This window comes from Miniopterus schreibersii (assembly GCF_964146895.1).
Source record: "Miniopterus schreibersii genome assembly, chromosome: 11".
NCBI lineage: Eukaryota > Metazoa > Chordata > Mammalia > Chiroptera > Miniopteridae > Miniopterus > Miniopterus schreibersii.
The window spans coordinates 71,478,526-71,494,520 of NC_138111.1; the positions used below are offsets into that span (position 1 = coordinate 71,478,526).

General features: G+C 56.6%; 1 protein-coding gene across 3 annotated transcripts in view; it reads left to right on the forward strand.

Annotated features, from left to right (window-relative positions):
* FGD3 (FYVE, RhoGEF and PH domain containing 3) overlaps window positions 1-15,410 on the forward strand; it is a 38,970-nt gene extending 23,560 nt beyond the window's left edge. For all 3 annotated transcript variants that reach the window (XM_081151165.1, XM_081151167.1, XM_081151166.1), the window contains 9 exons: window positions 1,819-1,965; window positions 2,120-2,212; window positions 3,370-3,449; window positions 4,630-4,660; window positions 5,579-5,686; window positions 6,508-6,570; window positions 10,675-10,797; window positions 11,021-11,161; window positions 14,467-15,410. In XM_081151165.1, the coding sequence (XP_081007291.1) occupies window positions 1,819-1,965; window positions 2,120-2,212; window positions 3,370-3,449; window positions 4,630-4,660; window positions 5,579-5,686; window positions 6,508-6,570; window positions 10,675-10,797; window positions 11,021-11,161; window positions 14,467-14,553 (873 nt within the window). In that variant the 3' untranslated portion in view covers window positions 14,554-15,410. The remainder of the gene's footprint in view (window positions 1-1,818; window positions 1,966-2,119; window positions 2,213-3,369; window positions 3,450-4,629; window positions 4,661-5,578; window positions 5,687-6,507; window positions 6,571-10,674; window positions 10,798-11,020; window positions 11,162-14,466) is intronic.
* The last annotated feature ends 585 nt before the right edge of the window (window positions 15,411-15,995 follow it).

Consider the following 15,995-nt stretch of genomic DNA (forward strand, 5'->3'; position numbering starts at 1 on the left):
CTTTATCTCCCCAAGTCCAGTGAGGCCTCTGCCCACTACGTGTGACAGGTGGGAGGCTGTGGTGGAAGGCCCCAGTGAGAACTCAGGGGTTGGCCCTAGGGAACTACCAGTGTGTGCTCTGGAGCCTCTTCATGCTTTCACCCATCCCCACCTACCCTCAATCTTAGCCTCAACAGACCTCGCCAAGCTCCCCCAAGCCACCAGTCCCCCTTTTCCTCCTCAGAGATTTCTAAGGGACATCTATGTTGTCATTCTTTGTTCAGAACCCTCCTGGCCTGGAACTGCCTCCCAAGTACAAACCAGCTCTCTTACACACCAGGTGCACACCCAGCCCCCCAGTATACACCTGGTGCACACCCAGGGCCCCAGTACACACCAGGTGCACATCCAACCCACCCAATACACACCAGGTACACACCCAGCCTACCCAGTACACACCAGGTACACATCCAACCCACCCAATACACACCAGGTACACACCCAGCCTACCCAGTACACACCAGGTGCACATCCAACCCACCCAATATACACCAGGTACACACCCAGCCTACCCAGTACACACCAGGTACACATCCAACCCACCCAATACACACCAGGTACATACCCAAACCACCCAATACACACCAGGTGACACCCAGCACCCCCAATAAACATCAGATGCACACTCAGCTCACCCAGTAAACACCAGTTGCACAAAGAATGCCCTCTTCAGTACATACCAGCTGAACTCCCAGCCCCCAAGTATATACCAGGTGCACACCCACCCTACCTAGTACATACCAGGTACATGCCCAGGCCCCCAATAAACACCAGGTGCACACCCAGCCCCTCAAGTAAACACCAGGTGCACACCCAGCCCCTCAAGTAAACACCAGGTGCACACCCAGCCCCTCAAGTAAACACCAGGTGCATGCTCAGCCCCCTAATACATTCAAGGCCCTTCAGCCCTGCCATCCTGGTCCTCCTTGCTCTCGATGCCAGTTCCCCTCCTGCACCCCACATCCACATGTACTTTCTGTTTCTTACCAAAAACACAAGGGCCCCAGCCAAACCAGCCTGCTTCAGAAGTCTTCAGGCTGAGCTTGGACAGGTGCCAGGGCAGTGGCTGCTGCAACATGGTAGGTCCATACTCTATGCCAGTGGGTCAGGGTTCCTGCAGGCACAGCTGGCCCCCACTGCGTTCACTCCTTCGCTCCTGGCTCAGGCCCCCAGTGGCAGCAGTGACAGGTCAAGGCCCATGGTCTCTTGACTCAGAGCTGGGGCCACAGTTGCTAACTCTCTCCCATTACACCTCTGGGGCGCTGGTTGGTCATGTTACCACCCAACCAGTCATGAGGCCAGAGGGAGAGAAGCTGCAGATTGACAGTGGTCTGGTCTCACCAAGGGCCTGATGGAGCAGGAAACAAGGCGAGGCTGCCAGAGCGGGGGAGCCATTCAGGGTGAAAGCTGCAGCTTCCCCACATTTCTCCCTGAAAGCTCCCATACAAGCAGCTGGCATGCAGGACAGAGGCTAAGAGGCCAGTCCCAGTTCTCCAGCTAGTCACTTGACTTCTCCGCGCCTGTTTCCTTGTCTGTAAACTGGAAATAATACTTGCACCTACTTGAGGGTGGAGCACTGCCTGGCACATAGCAACAACGTTAGCTGTTGTTGTTTATTGGTCTGTGTACCATGAACATTCATCTTCAATGCTCAACGCCCCTGCTTTCCCTCCTACCCTGCGGGTAGGCTCCTGGCCCATCTTGGCTGTGGGCCATGCTCGCAAGGGGGCCCCGCTCACCTCGGGCTGCCCAGCTGCCTGAGCCCTGTGTCTCCTGCAGGAGAAGATGCACAGGCTGTTGGAGGTGCACGAGCAGCTGGGCGGGGAGGAGGACATCGTCAACCCCGCCAACGAGCTCATCAAGGAGGGCCCCATCCAGAAGCTGTCGGCCAAGAGTGGGGTGGCCCAGGACCGCCACCTCTTCCTGGTGAGCCCCACCTCCCAACCCCCACCAGGCCACACCCAGCCTTGCTCAACTCCGCTCCTGCCCAGCCCCAGAGCCACTCCACACCTCCCTGGGATGCCTTTTCTATGGGGTCACCTTGGGCCTGCCTGCCCCTTACCCTGCCACCCTCTCGAAGTTCAACAGCATGATCCTTTACTGTGTGCCCAAACTGCGGCTCATGGGCCAGAAGTTCAGTGTCCGGGAGAAGATGGACATCTCAGACCTCCAGGTGGGTGAGCCCCTCTCTTTCTCCAACTCGACTGGGAGGGCACAGAGCAGGCCTGGGGACACAGGCTCTGGCCCCACACTCACTGGATGAAGGATTGCACCATGACCTTGACTGACCCCTGTCCCCTTTGAGGTCAGCACTCAGGGCCCCATGTACAGACCTAAAGGTGAAGCTGGGGTGAATGCCCGATCCCTGTCCATGCCCTCTCTGCTCCCACACCACCTCTGAGCCTAAATGAGGTCCCACAGAAGTCTGTGCCTGAGGTCCAGACAGCCTGCTGTCCTTGCTGTCACAGTTCCCTGAGCCTGTCAGTGTCTCCTGGTGTGGGGACTGTAGGAGCTGGAATCAGTCCCTTCTCCTGTGAGGAAAGGCTGTGAATTAATGGGTGTTCAAAAGTGATGGCGGAGGCAAAGCATTTAATCAGTTCTGAAAAGTTAAGTCTGCCTTAGTGATACAAAAAAATTCCTTCTTACTTTGAAATTCTCTGAATCCAGGTTTGAGGAATACCATTAAAGTACCTACTAACTAGAGAAAAAATACTTTGCCCCATAGTTAGAAAAAACTATTTTTCTAGAGTTCCTCTGAAAAAAAAAAAAAAAAGTAAGAGAAAATCAGTCCATGTAATGAACTGGATGTGTTATAGTCGAGGTTCTCAGCCCTGGGCTGTTGGGAGAGTCCTGCTGTGAGGCCCACTGAAGACTGAGCAGGCCGGGGCCCTAGGTCCCTAACGTGGAGGCCCTGGTTCTGAAGGCCACCAGCCTAAGGGCCACACACAGCCACAGAGCTCAGGTATTCCTGCAGAGCAGTGGACATGTCCTGGCTCTTCTCCCAAGAGTCCCGACCCTCTGTCAGGTGCGCCTGTGGGTTCTTTGGTGGGGACATGCTCAGCTTGCCCAGGGGCTGCTGCCAACTGCCCAGGAATCCTGGCAGGTGGGAGGTCTTGGCTGCTCCTTGACAGGATGCCTCACCCCCCTCCACAGACTTGCTCATGAAGCAGCTGTCCCTCAGTCGTGACCTTGAGCCAGACACTCTCCCTGCAGATGCTGGAACACCTCTGCCCTCCTCAGAAGAGACTCTGTCTGAGCGCGTGACCCACAGCTCAGGGCCTGCTAAGTGATTGGCTGTTTTGTTTTGTCCTTGGTCATGTGCCGTTTTAGGTGCAGGAAACCAGCAAGCCACATGCAGCCCCCACGTTCATCATAACAGGAAGGAAAAGGTCTCTGGAGCTGCAAACCCGGTAGGCTCGGCTGTCTGCTCTGCTGCGTGTAAATGGAATGTCTTTGACCAGGAATTTTAGTAGACGGCGTCTTTTTTTAAGCCTCCCTGAGGATATGATTTTCCCCCCATTGCTTTTCAGAGAGAGTGGAAGGGAGAGAGAGAGAGAGAAACATCAATGTGAGGGAGACACATCGAGTGTTGCCTCCCACACAAGGCCCAGCCGAGACCAGGGATGGAGCCTGCAATGGGGGTGCATGTCCTTGGCCGGAATCGAACCTGAGACCCTTCGCCTTTCGGTCAGCGGGCTGATGCTCTAACAACCTGAGCCAAACCGGCCAGGGCTGGCTTCTTTTTCTAAACCGATGACCTTGCTGTGTGTTTTTATTTATTCATTGTATTCACTTATTTATAGTTTAAAACATAACAGATAAGGGGAGTCCGTGAACGTTAAGCCTCTGCCTGCCTGTTTCCCTGGCAGCTGACCTTCCTAACCAGCCGTAAATATCCTTCAGAATTTCTGTGCTCGTACATCTGTATCATTTTTAAAATCACAGGTGGCTGTTTACTGTATTGCTTTTTTTTACTGAATTTGCCAGAAATCATCTTAATCCGAGCACCACGTCCTAAAGTAGGGCAGTTCTTCAGTGTGGTCTCTGGCCGCCTCTCACTGGCGACCTGGGTTCGCCAGGGTCTTGCCGCAGCAAAGCCAGCAGGGCTGCGCGCAGTGTCTCTCAGATGGGTCCCTGATGCAGGAGTGCTGCCCAGAGGGTGGCATGCCTGCTCTAAGTTTCGGTAGCGATCGTCACACTGCCGTCTGATGGGTGGCAGCATGTGGGAGATCCCTCCTCCCGCTTCCATCAAGGACCTTTGCAATAACTCACCGTCGCCCAGGGAGGCGTTGACTTACACCCACTGAAGAGGGCTCTGCATACCACACCTGCCCACACCAAGCCACACCTGACCCCACCTGACCCCAGCTGGTCACACATGACTCCATCTGGGCACACCTGACCCCACCCGCCTGCACCTGACCCCATCTGGCCACAGTGCTCTGGAGCCCTTCGGGGCCACTCTCCTAGGCCTTGGACGGCCCTTCGAGACAGGGAGCAGCTCAGGCATGTGCTGTGGGGCTGAGAGGAGTGTGGTTTACAGTGAGTGCCCAAGGCTGAGTTAACAAAATGCTGTTTCTGCTTTCATAGGACAGAAGAGGAGAAGGAAGAGTGGGTGCAGGTGAAGCTCCTGAAGCTTTAAAGTAACCAAGGCACCTAGTTCCTGAGCAGTGTGGCCATTTCCTGCTGGAACGAAGGATTAGCAGCCCCGGGCATTGCCTGTCTGTCCGCCTTGAAATGACGGAGTGGCCAAGCTTATAAGCTCCTTTAGACAGCATGAGCCTTTCAATCCCTTTGCTTGTTTGACTCCCCAGTAAATAAAGAAACATAAAGGGCCCGGAGGTGGGCAGGCAAGGAGGTGCCCTCACCCTGGGGGTGCCCTCACCCTGGGGGTGAGTCTCTGCTATCTAGTGGCTCCACGCTGCCCTCTCTCCCGCAGGCAGGTTGAGCCGGGCGAGCAGCCTGGTTTACAGGATGGAGCCTGCGCTTCCAGGGAGCCTGGGCGGGGAGGCGGGCAGAGTCCTGGGAAGCCAGAGCAAACCCCGCTCGGGACGGCCAGGTGGGGATGTGTGGCACAGACGAGCAAAGGTCAGGAGGGCTGTGACGGAGCCACGGGGAGCCCAGAGTGGTCAAGGTCAGGCCAAACGCTAACTGTTAGAGACCGTGGCTTCCAAAATATGTGGACAAATATCTGGGCGAGAAGAGAAAAAAGAAATTCGGGGATCAAGTGGAAGTGCTGAGGCAGGAAAGGGAGATGTGGCCTCAAGCTCACATAGAACATTCCCGGAGAGCATCGGCCACGGCCTGGTGCCATGAGGGGAATCCCTGCCACCGCGGTGTGGTGCCAGACCATGAGATGGGGGGGTGAAAACCGGGAAGGCTGTGGGCCATGTTCCCGGGCCTCATTCCCTCATCTCAGAGTGGGACTCTACCTAGTGCACAAGGTCGGGGGAAACGTGATAGTGATAGGACCCTGTTTGGAGGACCCTGCTCCTTCCCGTAAGCCCGCGCTGAGGCCTTCGCTCTCTGTCTGATTCAGGTCATCGAGGCTGTCATTGAGAAGCACAGGCAGAACAGCCAGACCTTCAAGGCCTTCAGCACCTCCTTCAGCCAGGATGAGGACCGCTCCCCTACTCCAGACCCAGCCGTGAGTGCCAGAGCCCCGGGATCGTGGCAGGGAGTCTCACCTGGATGGGCATGTGGCTGCAGGGAGCCAGTGCCCCTCACAGCTGCCCAGCCTGCTACGCAAGGACTGGTGTCAGGGAGGGAGCTGCCCCCCATCCCGAGTTATCCTCATGCCCAGGACGAGGGGCTGGCAGACAGGTGATGCATACTCACTGCCCACTCTCCACGGGGTACCTGCATGGGGACCACTGTGCCTGGAGGCCAGGTGGCATTCAGGCTCAGGAAGGAAGGACAGGCTTGGGCGAAGCTGCAGCATGAGGCACTGTGATCTTAGCAGCAGGGCAGCCCACTTGACCCCATGCAGAGCCCCCTGGGGCCTGGGGGTGGGGGGAGTCAGGGCTGCAACCATCCCTTGTCCCTTGGGAGCTACCTAGGGCCTTGGCCACTTCCTTTGTCTGGGCTTCAGAGTGAGGCTACCTTACTCCATGCTTCCCATCCGGGGTGTCCCTGAAGCTAATGGGTGCCCAGCCCAGCCTGGCCCAGCAGCCTGAGACCCAAACAGATGCCAGGCCTGCTGGGCTTTCAGCCTACAGGCTACCTCGGTATCGACTTAATATTTGCATCAAATCTACTTGCTGTTTTTTACTTTCTAAACTATTTTGAAAGAAAATGGGCAGGCACAGAGCTCTCCACAAGGACACCGGAGGGAGGAGCCAGAACCAAGGCTGCCTCACTGTGGGTGCTGAGATGTCAGGTGGAAGTGTGAGGTGATCCCAACATTGCACTGGACTCTGGTGTGTGGAGGGAACCTCCACTCATGCCAGCTGTCTCTGTCCCTTTCAGATGGTGAGTGCCAGCTCTGCAGAGCCTACAGTGGCAGCCGACGGTAGAGGGGACGCTGCAGGGGTGAGTGACCACCCAGCAGAAGCAGGAAGCGGAGAGTTGGGTCAGACTAGGGTGATCTGGAGGGTGAGGTCAGACCACAGTGACCTGTGTGATCCAGGTCCCCACAGTGATGATCCTTGGGCCTGTTGGTGGAGGATTGGGTGGGAGTCCTACTGGGACCTGAATGTCTATATCCTCAGGTGGGTGGAGGTCCCAACTGAGTTCTAGAAACCTGAGCTCTTCACCTCATGTGAAATGTGCTGAATAAATGTGAATCAAAGCAGCTTCCAGCCTTAAAAGGCTCAATCATCCAGAGAGGAAAGGTCAGCCTGTGGACTGGGGATTCAGACAGGCACGGGCCCATCAGGAGGGCCTGCAGAGGTGCTATCAGGAAAGACTTCTTGGAGGTGGCATCTGACCAGTCTGTTGGGCCCAGGAGGGTGGAGGGAGGCTCTAAGTGCAGGCCCAAGAAGATGGGCCCAGGGAGGCGGTTGTGCCCAAGACCCCTGTCTGGAGCCTGTTCACCTTCTCTTAGCCTGGGCAGAGCGGGCAGGAGGGCACAGCCACGCTCCTTTCTGGAGCAGTGAGGAACGTCATGAAAAGCAGCTCGCACTCAAGCATCAAGCATGTAACTGCCCCAGCAAACAGCAGATGGGGCCTCCACACCTCCTGTGTGCCACTCCCCTAGCTGCTCCTTTGTCTTTTGCCAGGGCCAGCATCTCCAACAACCTCCTTGACAACCCATGCCCAAAGCTCTGCCCTCCACCCCAGACAGCTTGGCTGGGGTGCTAAGCTGGACGCCACATAGGGCCTTCCACCACTCGGTTCTTGAGGGCCATGTGACCCTGTTCTTGTTGGGTGTACTCTTCCCAGGGCAAGTCCACAGGCAGCTGTAGATGGGCCTGAGTCCTAGACACAGGGAGGTGGAGTCTGTGGGCTGCATGGTCAGGGAGGCCAGGCTGGGGAGGACCCGACTCCAAGGCTGGGGAAAAGGAGCAGGAGGTGGGGCTGGTGGGCAGGGCATGTGGGGTCCCCTCAGAGAATGTTCTAGTTGGAAGAGACCTGAAGGCCATGATTTAAATATTTTAACCTGTAGAGTGGGGCCTCGGCCAGTCCTCCCCCTCTACAGCACCTTTTCTTGGATAGGGACACGAGAGAGAAGCCATTCAGGTGCCTGTTGGTCACACTGGTGTCCCTCCAATGGGTTGCCCAACTCCTTGGATGAGTGAGAAGGTTGGGGGTCCACCCAAGCCAGGCTTTGATCAGTAGAGCTGCTGGGTGGTGACAGCCACGCTTGTCCAAGTGGATGTGCAGGCCTCCCTGCCTTCTCCTGCCCCAGTGCTCAGTCTTCCAAGGGCTCAAGGTCACAATTCAAGTTCAGGTCTCTGTCCCTGGCCCTTTACCAACCCCAAGTTGGGGCTGGGCCCCAATACAAACAAACAAACAAACAAACAAACAGCAACAGACAACCTGCTTGGGCCTAGGTGCATGTGGCCTGGCCACATTTTCTCACAGTGTCTCCTATGAGCAGAGGGTTTGGTGTGCCCAAGGCCAGTCAGCACATGTTGAGCTCTGGCCTTGCAGGGCAAGACTCAGTAGATGTTTGTAGAAGGCACTCAAAAGTCGGTTTTAATTCTGACACCTAAAAAAGAGTGATCTTTGCTACAGCATGCCAAACATAAGCTTTTTCTTAACATATTTGGAGAGGAAAAGTAAGCCCATTCATGGGGTGCTGGCCTGATCCTGGGGTTCTCAAATGCACAGTTCCCACAAGCCCCTCTCTCCTAAGAGAAGCTAAACCCTACCCAGGAAGTCCTGCAAGGTGGCCTTGCATGGCCCAGAGCCTTCTCACACTGCTAGTCCCGTCACTCTTTGCAGGAGCATAGAAACATCACAATGCAACACCCCCTGCCCCCCTCCCCGGGCCCAGACCCACTATGGTGACACAGAGACTCCCTGGTGCTGAGTGAACTCCTACCATAACACGCCAAACAACCTGGGCTGGCACAACGTGGGCGAGCCCTCCACCCCTCACCCACCCACCAGGGTTCCTGGAAGGAGCTGCCCGCAGGGACAGAGGGCCAGGCATGAGTGGGGCCGTGTCCGCCCACGCCTGGAGGACTCGAGGTTAGCTGACTCCACCCTCAGCGCTGGTTGTTAAGGCTGCCCTTTGGGACCTGATTCTTACTGAACGTTCTTCCCACTTCCCTGCTCTGCAACTGAATTTGCAGAAGAGAAAACACTGAGTGAAACAGCCCCCAGCCCTCAGCAGAGACCCCCTGCTGACCCACATGCATCGTCCGGGCACCTTCTGGACTCACTAGGCTGTGCTGGAAGCTCGCCCTGCATGTCCCTGGACGATGGCCCAGGCCTTTCCCTCTCTTGACATCCAAACAGAAAACATGAGCAGCTCCCTTTGATCAACCTGACAGCCTTGTCCAAAACTAAAGTACGGCTGACCAGGAAGGTGGTCCTGAGACCCTGGTGGGCTCCCTGCCCCTTGGCGCCATGGTTACCCAGTCATCTGCCAATCCTGCCTGACGCTGGTGTCAGGAACTGCCTCCAGGAACTGCCTCGAAGATCTGCAGCGGTGACCACAGTGCTCAGCACCAAGGAAGCTGGCACCTGGTGGGGACGCCGTCTGAGTGCCTGGCAAAGGACATCAATGGAACACTCCTCCAAACCCCACCCCCAAGCCACTCTGCTCCAGGAACTGCCCTCTGTCCTTCTGGCCAGGATGGGGTCCCTGCTGGCCATCAGAGACCACACTTCTCGCTGCACACCCCAGCCCCACCACTGCTTCTCCTCCATCCCGGGTGGGTTGGCCCTATACCCCACCCATCCCTTGGGGACACCCTGCTGGCCCCCATGGCCTCTCTGTGTTCTCAGCGTCCATGCAGTGCTGCCCACAGGGACCCGGGAGCTGTGGTTCTGCCTTTGGACCGAGGTGCATGTCTGGGCTCACAGGCAAGACAGCGGGTCCAGCTACCCTGCTGCCAACCACTCCCATCTCCCAGGCCCTCTGTGCTCTTACCTGGAAAACAGGGACAGTGGAGTCACTCTGAAGCTCAGTGGAGGGCAGGGGCTGCCTGGCCACGGCAGACCCCCGATGGTCTTGTCTCTCCTCTTCTCCCCTTCCCTGGGCCCCAAGCCCCTCCCCTCTCTCCTCATGTCTGGCCCCCAGCAGTCCTGAGAGATGGTCTCCAAGGAAGGAGCCCTGAGTGGGGTGAGGGCTTCAGTGTCGCTGGCGGCCAAGGCCAGAGGTGGCTTTGGAGAGGACAATGTCTGTGGGAAGCATAAGTTTTGCTTATAGTGTGTGTGACACCCACTGTCCCCTTGGCAGGCCCTCTGTGGGGTAAACTGAAAGGGGCCCAGGGCTGTCTTACACCCAAGGTCCGCAGAGGAGAATCTGGGACCTTGGGCAGAGCAGGCCTCTCCCTCACCCTCAGAGCAGCCGGCCCTGCCCCTGGGCTCCTCAAGGCAGGCTGGTGCAGGGGGCACAGTGGTGGGGCCCACGGGGGCTCAGGGGCACAGTGAGTGGAGGCCACACAGCTGGGAAATAGAGGTCAGAATTTGCACCAAGGTATCAGTATTAGTCAGCTTGAGTTTCTGTAACAAAATGCCACAGACAGACGTTCATTCTCTCTCCGTTCTGGAGGCTGGGTGTTCTGGAGGCTGGGTGTTCGCTCCTTGCCCCCAGGAGGGCACTCTCACACGTGTGCCCCGTGGGGAGTGCGTCCCAAGCTCCAGGGCCCAGTGAAGGACAGAGTGTGGAGCGAGGGCCGCGTGGCCAGATGCTTGGTGCAGATGCCCAGTCCTTGACTAGGGGCCTCCTGCAGACCAGCCGCTGTCTCTCAGCAGGGAGCCCAGGGGCTATGTTTTCAGACACAGTAGGTTAAGTCTCTGGCTTACGTGTAGGGCCAGTCATCCCAGGCACAGAGATCTGGACCCACCTAGAATCTCACTCTGTGTGACAGCCGTGTGGCCTCTGGGGAGAGGCCTAGGCAGGCCATGGCTGACGGGGCCCTGCTCCATTCCCTTCCCACATCGCTTCTTTGCTCTGCGTGTGTATTGCCCACGTATCAAGTGTGCTGAGAAGCTGACTGCACCATTTGATTCCTGTAGCTCGAGCCCAGGAGAGGGTCCTCTAAGACCAGGCGTGACAAGGAGAAACAGGGCTGCAGGAGCTGCGGTGAGACCTTCAACTCTATCACCAAGAGGAGGCACCGCTGCAAGTTGTGTGGGGCGGTGAGTCCGAGCAGGTAGAGGCAGGCCCTGGGCAATCGCATCCTTGGTGCCTCCTCCCAGTCCTCTTTCTGTGATACAGACCTGGACCCTGGACCCTGGGCCCTCCAGCCATGGGGTCTCTACCCTTCCCCTTCGCCCTCTGTGTTCTGTTTCCCCTTCCTGCCTCTTCTAGGACTGTCTTTTGTCCCTGGGAGGCAGGTCACAGGTGCCCTCTGTCTGGCAGGTCATTTGTGGGAAGTGCTCCGAGTTCAAGGCAGAGAGCAGCAGGCAGAGCCGGGTCTGCCGAGAGTGCTTCCTGTCACAGCCGGTGGTCCCTGCAAGCCCCAGCCCTGAGGCGCCTGTGGAGCCCAAGCAGTGCGCGGAGGTGGGTACCCTGGGAGCCTCTGAGACGTGAGCTCCCACCCAGCAGCCTTGGCAGTCTGCTCCTAGAGCTGCCAGCTTCCTCAGGACCAGGAGTGATCAGCTCCACGGGGTCCCCAAGTCGCTGGAGCTGCCCGCAGTGGAATGCCGAACACCACACCTCTGTGTGTTGGGCTTCTCAGCACCTAGTCACAGCTAAGGGCCTGGGAACCGCTGCCACCCAGGAGTTAGATGGTATACTAGTCAGCTCAGGTTATGTGACAAATACTACCAGCAGAAATTTATTGTCTCACAGTCCTGGAGGCTGCAAGTCCAAGATCAAGGCATGGGCAGGGCTGGTTTTTCCTGAGGCCTCTCCGTGGCTGGTGGGCGGACGTCTTCGCCCTGGTCCTTACACAGCTGTCTCTGTGTATCTTAACCTCCTTGTAAGAACCTAGTCACACTGGATTAGGACCCACCCGGTGATCTCATTTTGACTTAATTACCTCCCTAAAGGGCCCATTTCCAAATATAGTCACACGGAGGGTCAGGGCTGCAACACGTGGATTTCAGGGCACACATTCAGCTCATGGCAGATGGGAACAAGCGTCATCTTCACGCGTGACGATCGCGATCGGGGCCGTGAGGGCAGGTGCTGCCTGCGCCCGCCACTGAGGGCGGGGCCGGGCAGCGCCAGCCCCTCTTCACCTCCTGCCCTCCCGAGGATGTCTGCCGACTTGGCGACTGTCCTTTGAAGGCACAGTTCTTATTTTATGGAGTGGCAGGAAAGATGGAAAAGAGAAGATGTGGCTTTCCAAAAAACTGCAATTTTCTGTTCTCTGTGCATAACACAGCCTGTGGGTCTAAAGCCAGGTTCATGCTGGGGCCTCTTGGGAAGCTGTTTGTAATATTGGCCGCCCTCCCCGGATGTTGCAGGGGGAGGGCGAAGTGGGCCACAGCTGTGGCCGAGGCCCCCCTGCGTGTCTATCGTAGAGGTCAAATGGGTAAGCATGTCAGAACCAAATAGGAATGATGTCCACAGAGGAGCCCCTCTCAGGCCCTGCACTTTCAACACCGCATGTCTGGAAGACCCGGGTCTGAGCGGCGACCAGCTCTGCCGAGTGTGTTTGAGGTGCTTCCAAATGGCACAGACTTGTGTCCACAATTGCCCTAAACACACCAGAGAGAGGAAGGGTGTGTGTTGTGTGTGTGCAGTGGATGTGCGTGTGTAGGTGTGTATGAGTGTGAGTGCGTATGTGTGTACATGAGTGTGTGTGCATGTGTGCATGTGTGTGTGAGTGCAAATGTGTAGTGCGTGTGTATGTGTGATAATGTGTATGAGTGTGTCTATGAGTGTGAGAGTGGGTATAGCCTGTGTATGTATGTATGTGCATGTGTGTCAGTGTGTGTATATGCATGTATATGAAGGTATATGTGGGTGCGTGAGTGTGCACATATAAATGTGTATGTATGTGTATGTATGTGTATGTATGTGTGAATGTGCATGTGTATATGTAAGTGGGTATGTGTGTGTGCGAGCATGTACGTCAGGGGCGGGGAAACTTTTTTCTGCCCAGGGCCATTTGGATATTTATAGCATCATTTGCAGTCCATGCAAAATTATCAATTTAAAAACTAGCCTGCTATATTTGGGCAAACATTTAATTAACTCACCCCTAATGTGATGGCTGGAACTGCTTTTCTTTGGTGAGGACTTGGCAGGGCCAGACTAAATGATTTTGTGGGCCGTATACCGGTGGGCCAGATGTTCCCCACCCCTGACGTACGTGTTTGTAAATGTGTGTATGTACATATGTATATATGTGTGTGTCAGTGTGAGTATGTATTGTGTGAATGTGTATGTATATATGTGCCTGTGCATGTGCAGGCATGTATGTGTGAATGTGTGGGGTGTATGGGTGTGCATGTGTATGAGCATGTGTGTGAGTGTGTATATGAGTATGTGTGTGGTCAACCAATGGTTGTCACCAATTCAGTACCAACAGGAACCCCCAATTTAGGGTACACTGAAGAAGGAAACTTCATTCAGTGCAAACAGGTCAATTGTGACACAGCACAGCTATAAGTACAGTATGCGGATGAAAACAGCAGGGCTATTCCTACTGAGGGGCGGCTCTGAGGCCCCGTGGCCCTGGGGCCAGGCCCCTCTCTGGCTAGACAGCGGGCCTCTTCTCTGTGCCAGTCCACCCTGGCCTGCAGTTTAGCTCAGCACTTCCAGCCTTCGGTGGAAAGGGAAGTGCACCTGGAACCTAGGGAAGCTGGCTTACATGGACAAAACTCCCAGGCCCTGGTCCCTGATTGGCCTGTCCTCATGCAAATGAGGACTGCAAATCCTTGCAGTTTGGTTGGTCCAAAAGGCACCGTCCTGGCTGGTCAGAATAGACTCGCTCTGGTTGGACAGAGTTTCGCAGCTCTGATTGGATGGGGACAGCCTCAGACCTGCTGGCTGACACTGAACTCCAGGAGCTGCTTTATAAGGGCTGCTCAGGCGCAGGAACACTCAGGCTGGCGGTTCAGTGCACACCTCTCCCTGTGCGGAAATGGCTGCTAGGCTCTGTTTTTTTTGTTGCTGTTATTGTTGCTGCTTTAAATTTGAGCCCAGTTGGCCACCAGGAGCCCTTCTTAGTAGTGTCTTCTTTCTCAAGGTCCACAGTGTGTGAGTGTGTGTGTGTGTGTGTACAGCTGAACCACTCCCACCCTTCCCCAGTGAGCCCCACTCTGGCTCTTGCTGTTTCATTTTTTCCTGTTTTATATCTATCCTGACCCCACTGGTGACTTCATTCCCTAGGGGGTGCAGCCCAATCCAAGTGGCCTTGCAGTGACCCTAGAAAGGGTCAGCTGGCCCTTGTCCAGTTCGTCTTCCCCTCCCCCCTCAGTCCCTGGAGGCAGCCTTGGTGTCCTCCATGAGAGTGGCATCTGCAGGAAGACTGCACTTGACCCAACCTCTGTGTCTCCAGAAGCCAGTCTCTGTGGACCCCTGCCCAGCCTGCTCTGTGGCCCTCTTTGGGTATCAGATGGTGGCATGGCCTGGAATAAGGTATGGGCTGCCATCCCCACATCGGACCTTCTGAAACGTGCTTGCTAGGAGTCTGCCAGCTTCTGCAGTTCAGAGCCTCAGGCCCATTTGCCCTGAGGAGCCCAGGCCATGCCGCCTGGGACCAAACCCTTTGGAGGTGGCTCACATGACCTTGGGGCCTCAGTTTCCTGGCTGCCCAGAGTCACTCCTCTGCTGCCCACTTGTGGGCGATGATATTTGGTGATGCCAGGACTCCAGAGGCCAGGTGCTGACTCTTCTCTCCTGTGCTGCAGGACAGTGGGCCCCGCGCCACCCCGCTCTCTGCCTGCCAGGTGAGTGTGCAGAACCTGGCCGAGAGGCTGGGTGCTGAGCACATGTGACAGCTGCAGCAGGCCCAGCAGCCCCCCATACCCGAGCACCCCATCCACCGAGCTGCAGCAGTGGTGACTGAAAACCCTGAGCGTGGTCATCCATGGGGAGCTGGCCCAGGCCAGCCCAGGGGCCCTGAAACCCCAGGCCTTGGAGGACCCATGAGTTGAGTCTTGGCCATATCCCTGGCTCTGTAGCGCCACAGCAGGCAGGGCCTGTGCTCACCTGGGAGGTGGCCGCAGAGGTGAAATGTACCCTGACTACTGAGAGACGCACAGGCCACAGGCCACTTGGCCCTGGAGGGTCCTTCTGCTTCAAGAGGAGGAAACTGAAGCCCAGAGAGGGTGACCACCTGTCCAGGGTCACCTAGCACATCTCAGGGAAGAGGCCAGCCTCCACCCTCAGGCCCAGTAGCGTGGCTCAGAGGGGGAACCAAGGTGACTGTCAAGTAAACCCCATCTGTGGGGGCTCTGGAAGGCAGAAGGAATGTCATGGACAGTGCCCAGGGACACCTGGTGGACGTCTACAGTCATGCCATCCCTCCTGGCTGCATCCGCCTGTCATCTACACCACGTGAGCTGAACCATGACCAGTCCCCAGACTCGAGATCCTTCTGTGCACACCTGGCTACTGGGCACCCCATTGCCCCCACATTCCCTCGAAGCCCACCTCCTTGTGTGGAGCCACTCACAGGACAGGGTGGGTGGTGGGCCTAGGACAATCAGGAGGGACTCGCTGTTCCTGAATAACCTCATTGAGAAACTTGAAGGGAAACCCACCCCAATGTCAATGGGCACCTGAGAGTTGTTCCTGGAGGGTAGTGGGCAGAGCTTGTCTGAGTAAATAAATGCAGCCAGCAGGTGAGCGCAATCTCGGTTTAGGGTCTCCCCAAGTGGGAGGGGTTGGGGGGTCCAGGGTGACAGAGGACCCAGTGACCGAGGCCTGTGGGTGTAAGTAGCTGTACCTGGTCATGCTGGTGAGGTGGACATGGCCACGTGTTGTGTGCAGAGAGGTGCTGGGGTGCAGACATTCACAAAGAAGTTAGGAGGGTCACAGTTGGGGCATCCTATTTACACCAGCGCTCCAAGGGCCTCAGAAGAGAGAGAGGACAGATTTAGGGACTGATGATGAAAGGGACCCCCATCCCTCTAACATCCGCATGCACCCTGTGGGGATGCCTGTCATTGCCCAGCCATGGGCACACTCTCCGGGAGCCTATCTAAGGTGCTGAGAGAGCAACGTAGGAGCCAGAAATGGGCACCTGATCGTGGGTGAGGTAGGGGCAAGGCACTGAGGTGGGATACATGTGATGTAGGGGCCCAGGTGAAGTGGAAGTGGGTCCAGGGGAGGTGGAGGTGGGACCCAGATGAAGGGGACAGGGCACAAGTGAGGTAACAGCCCTGGTGAGGTGGGTATGGGCTCAGGTAAGGTGGGACACAAGTGAGGTAGACAG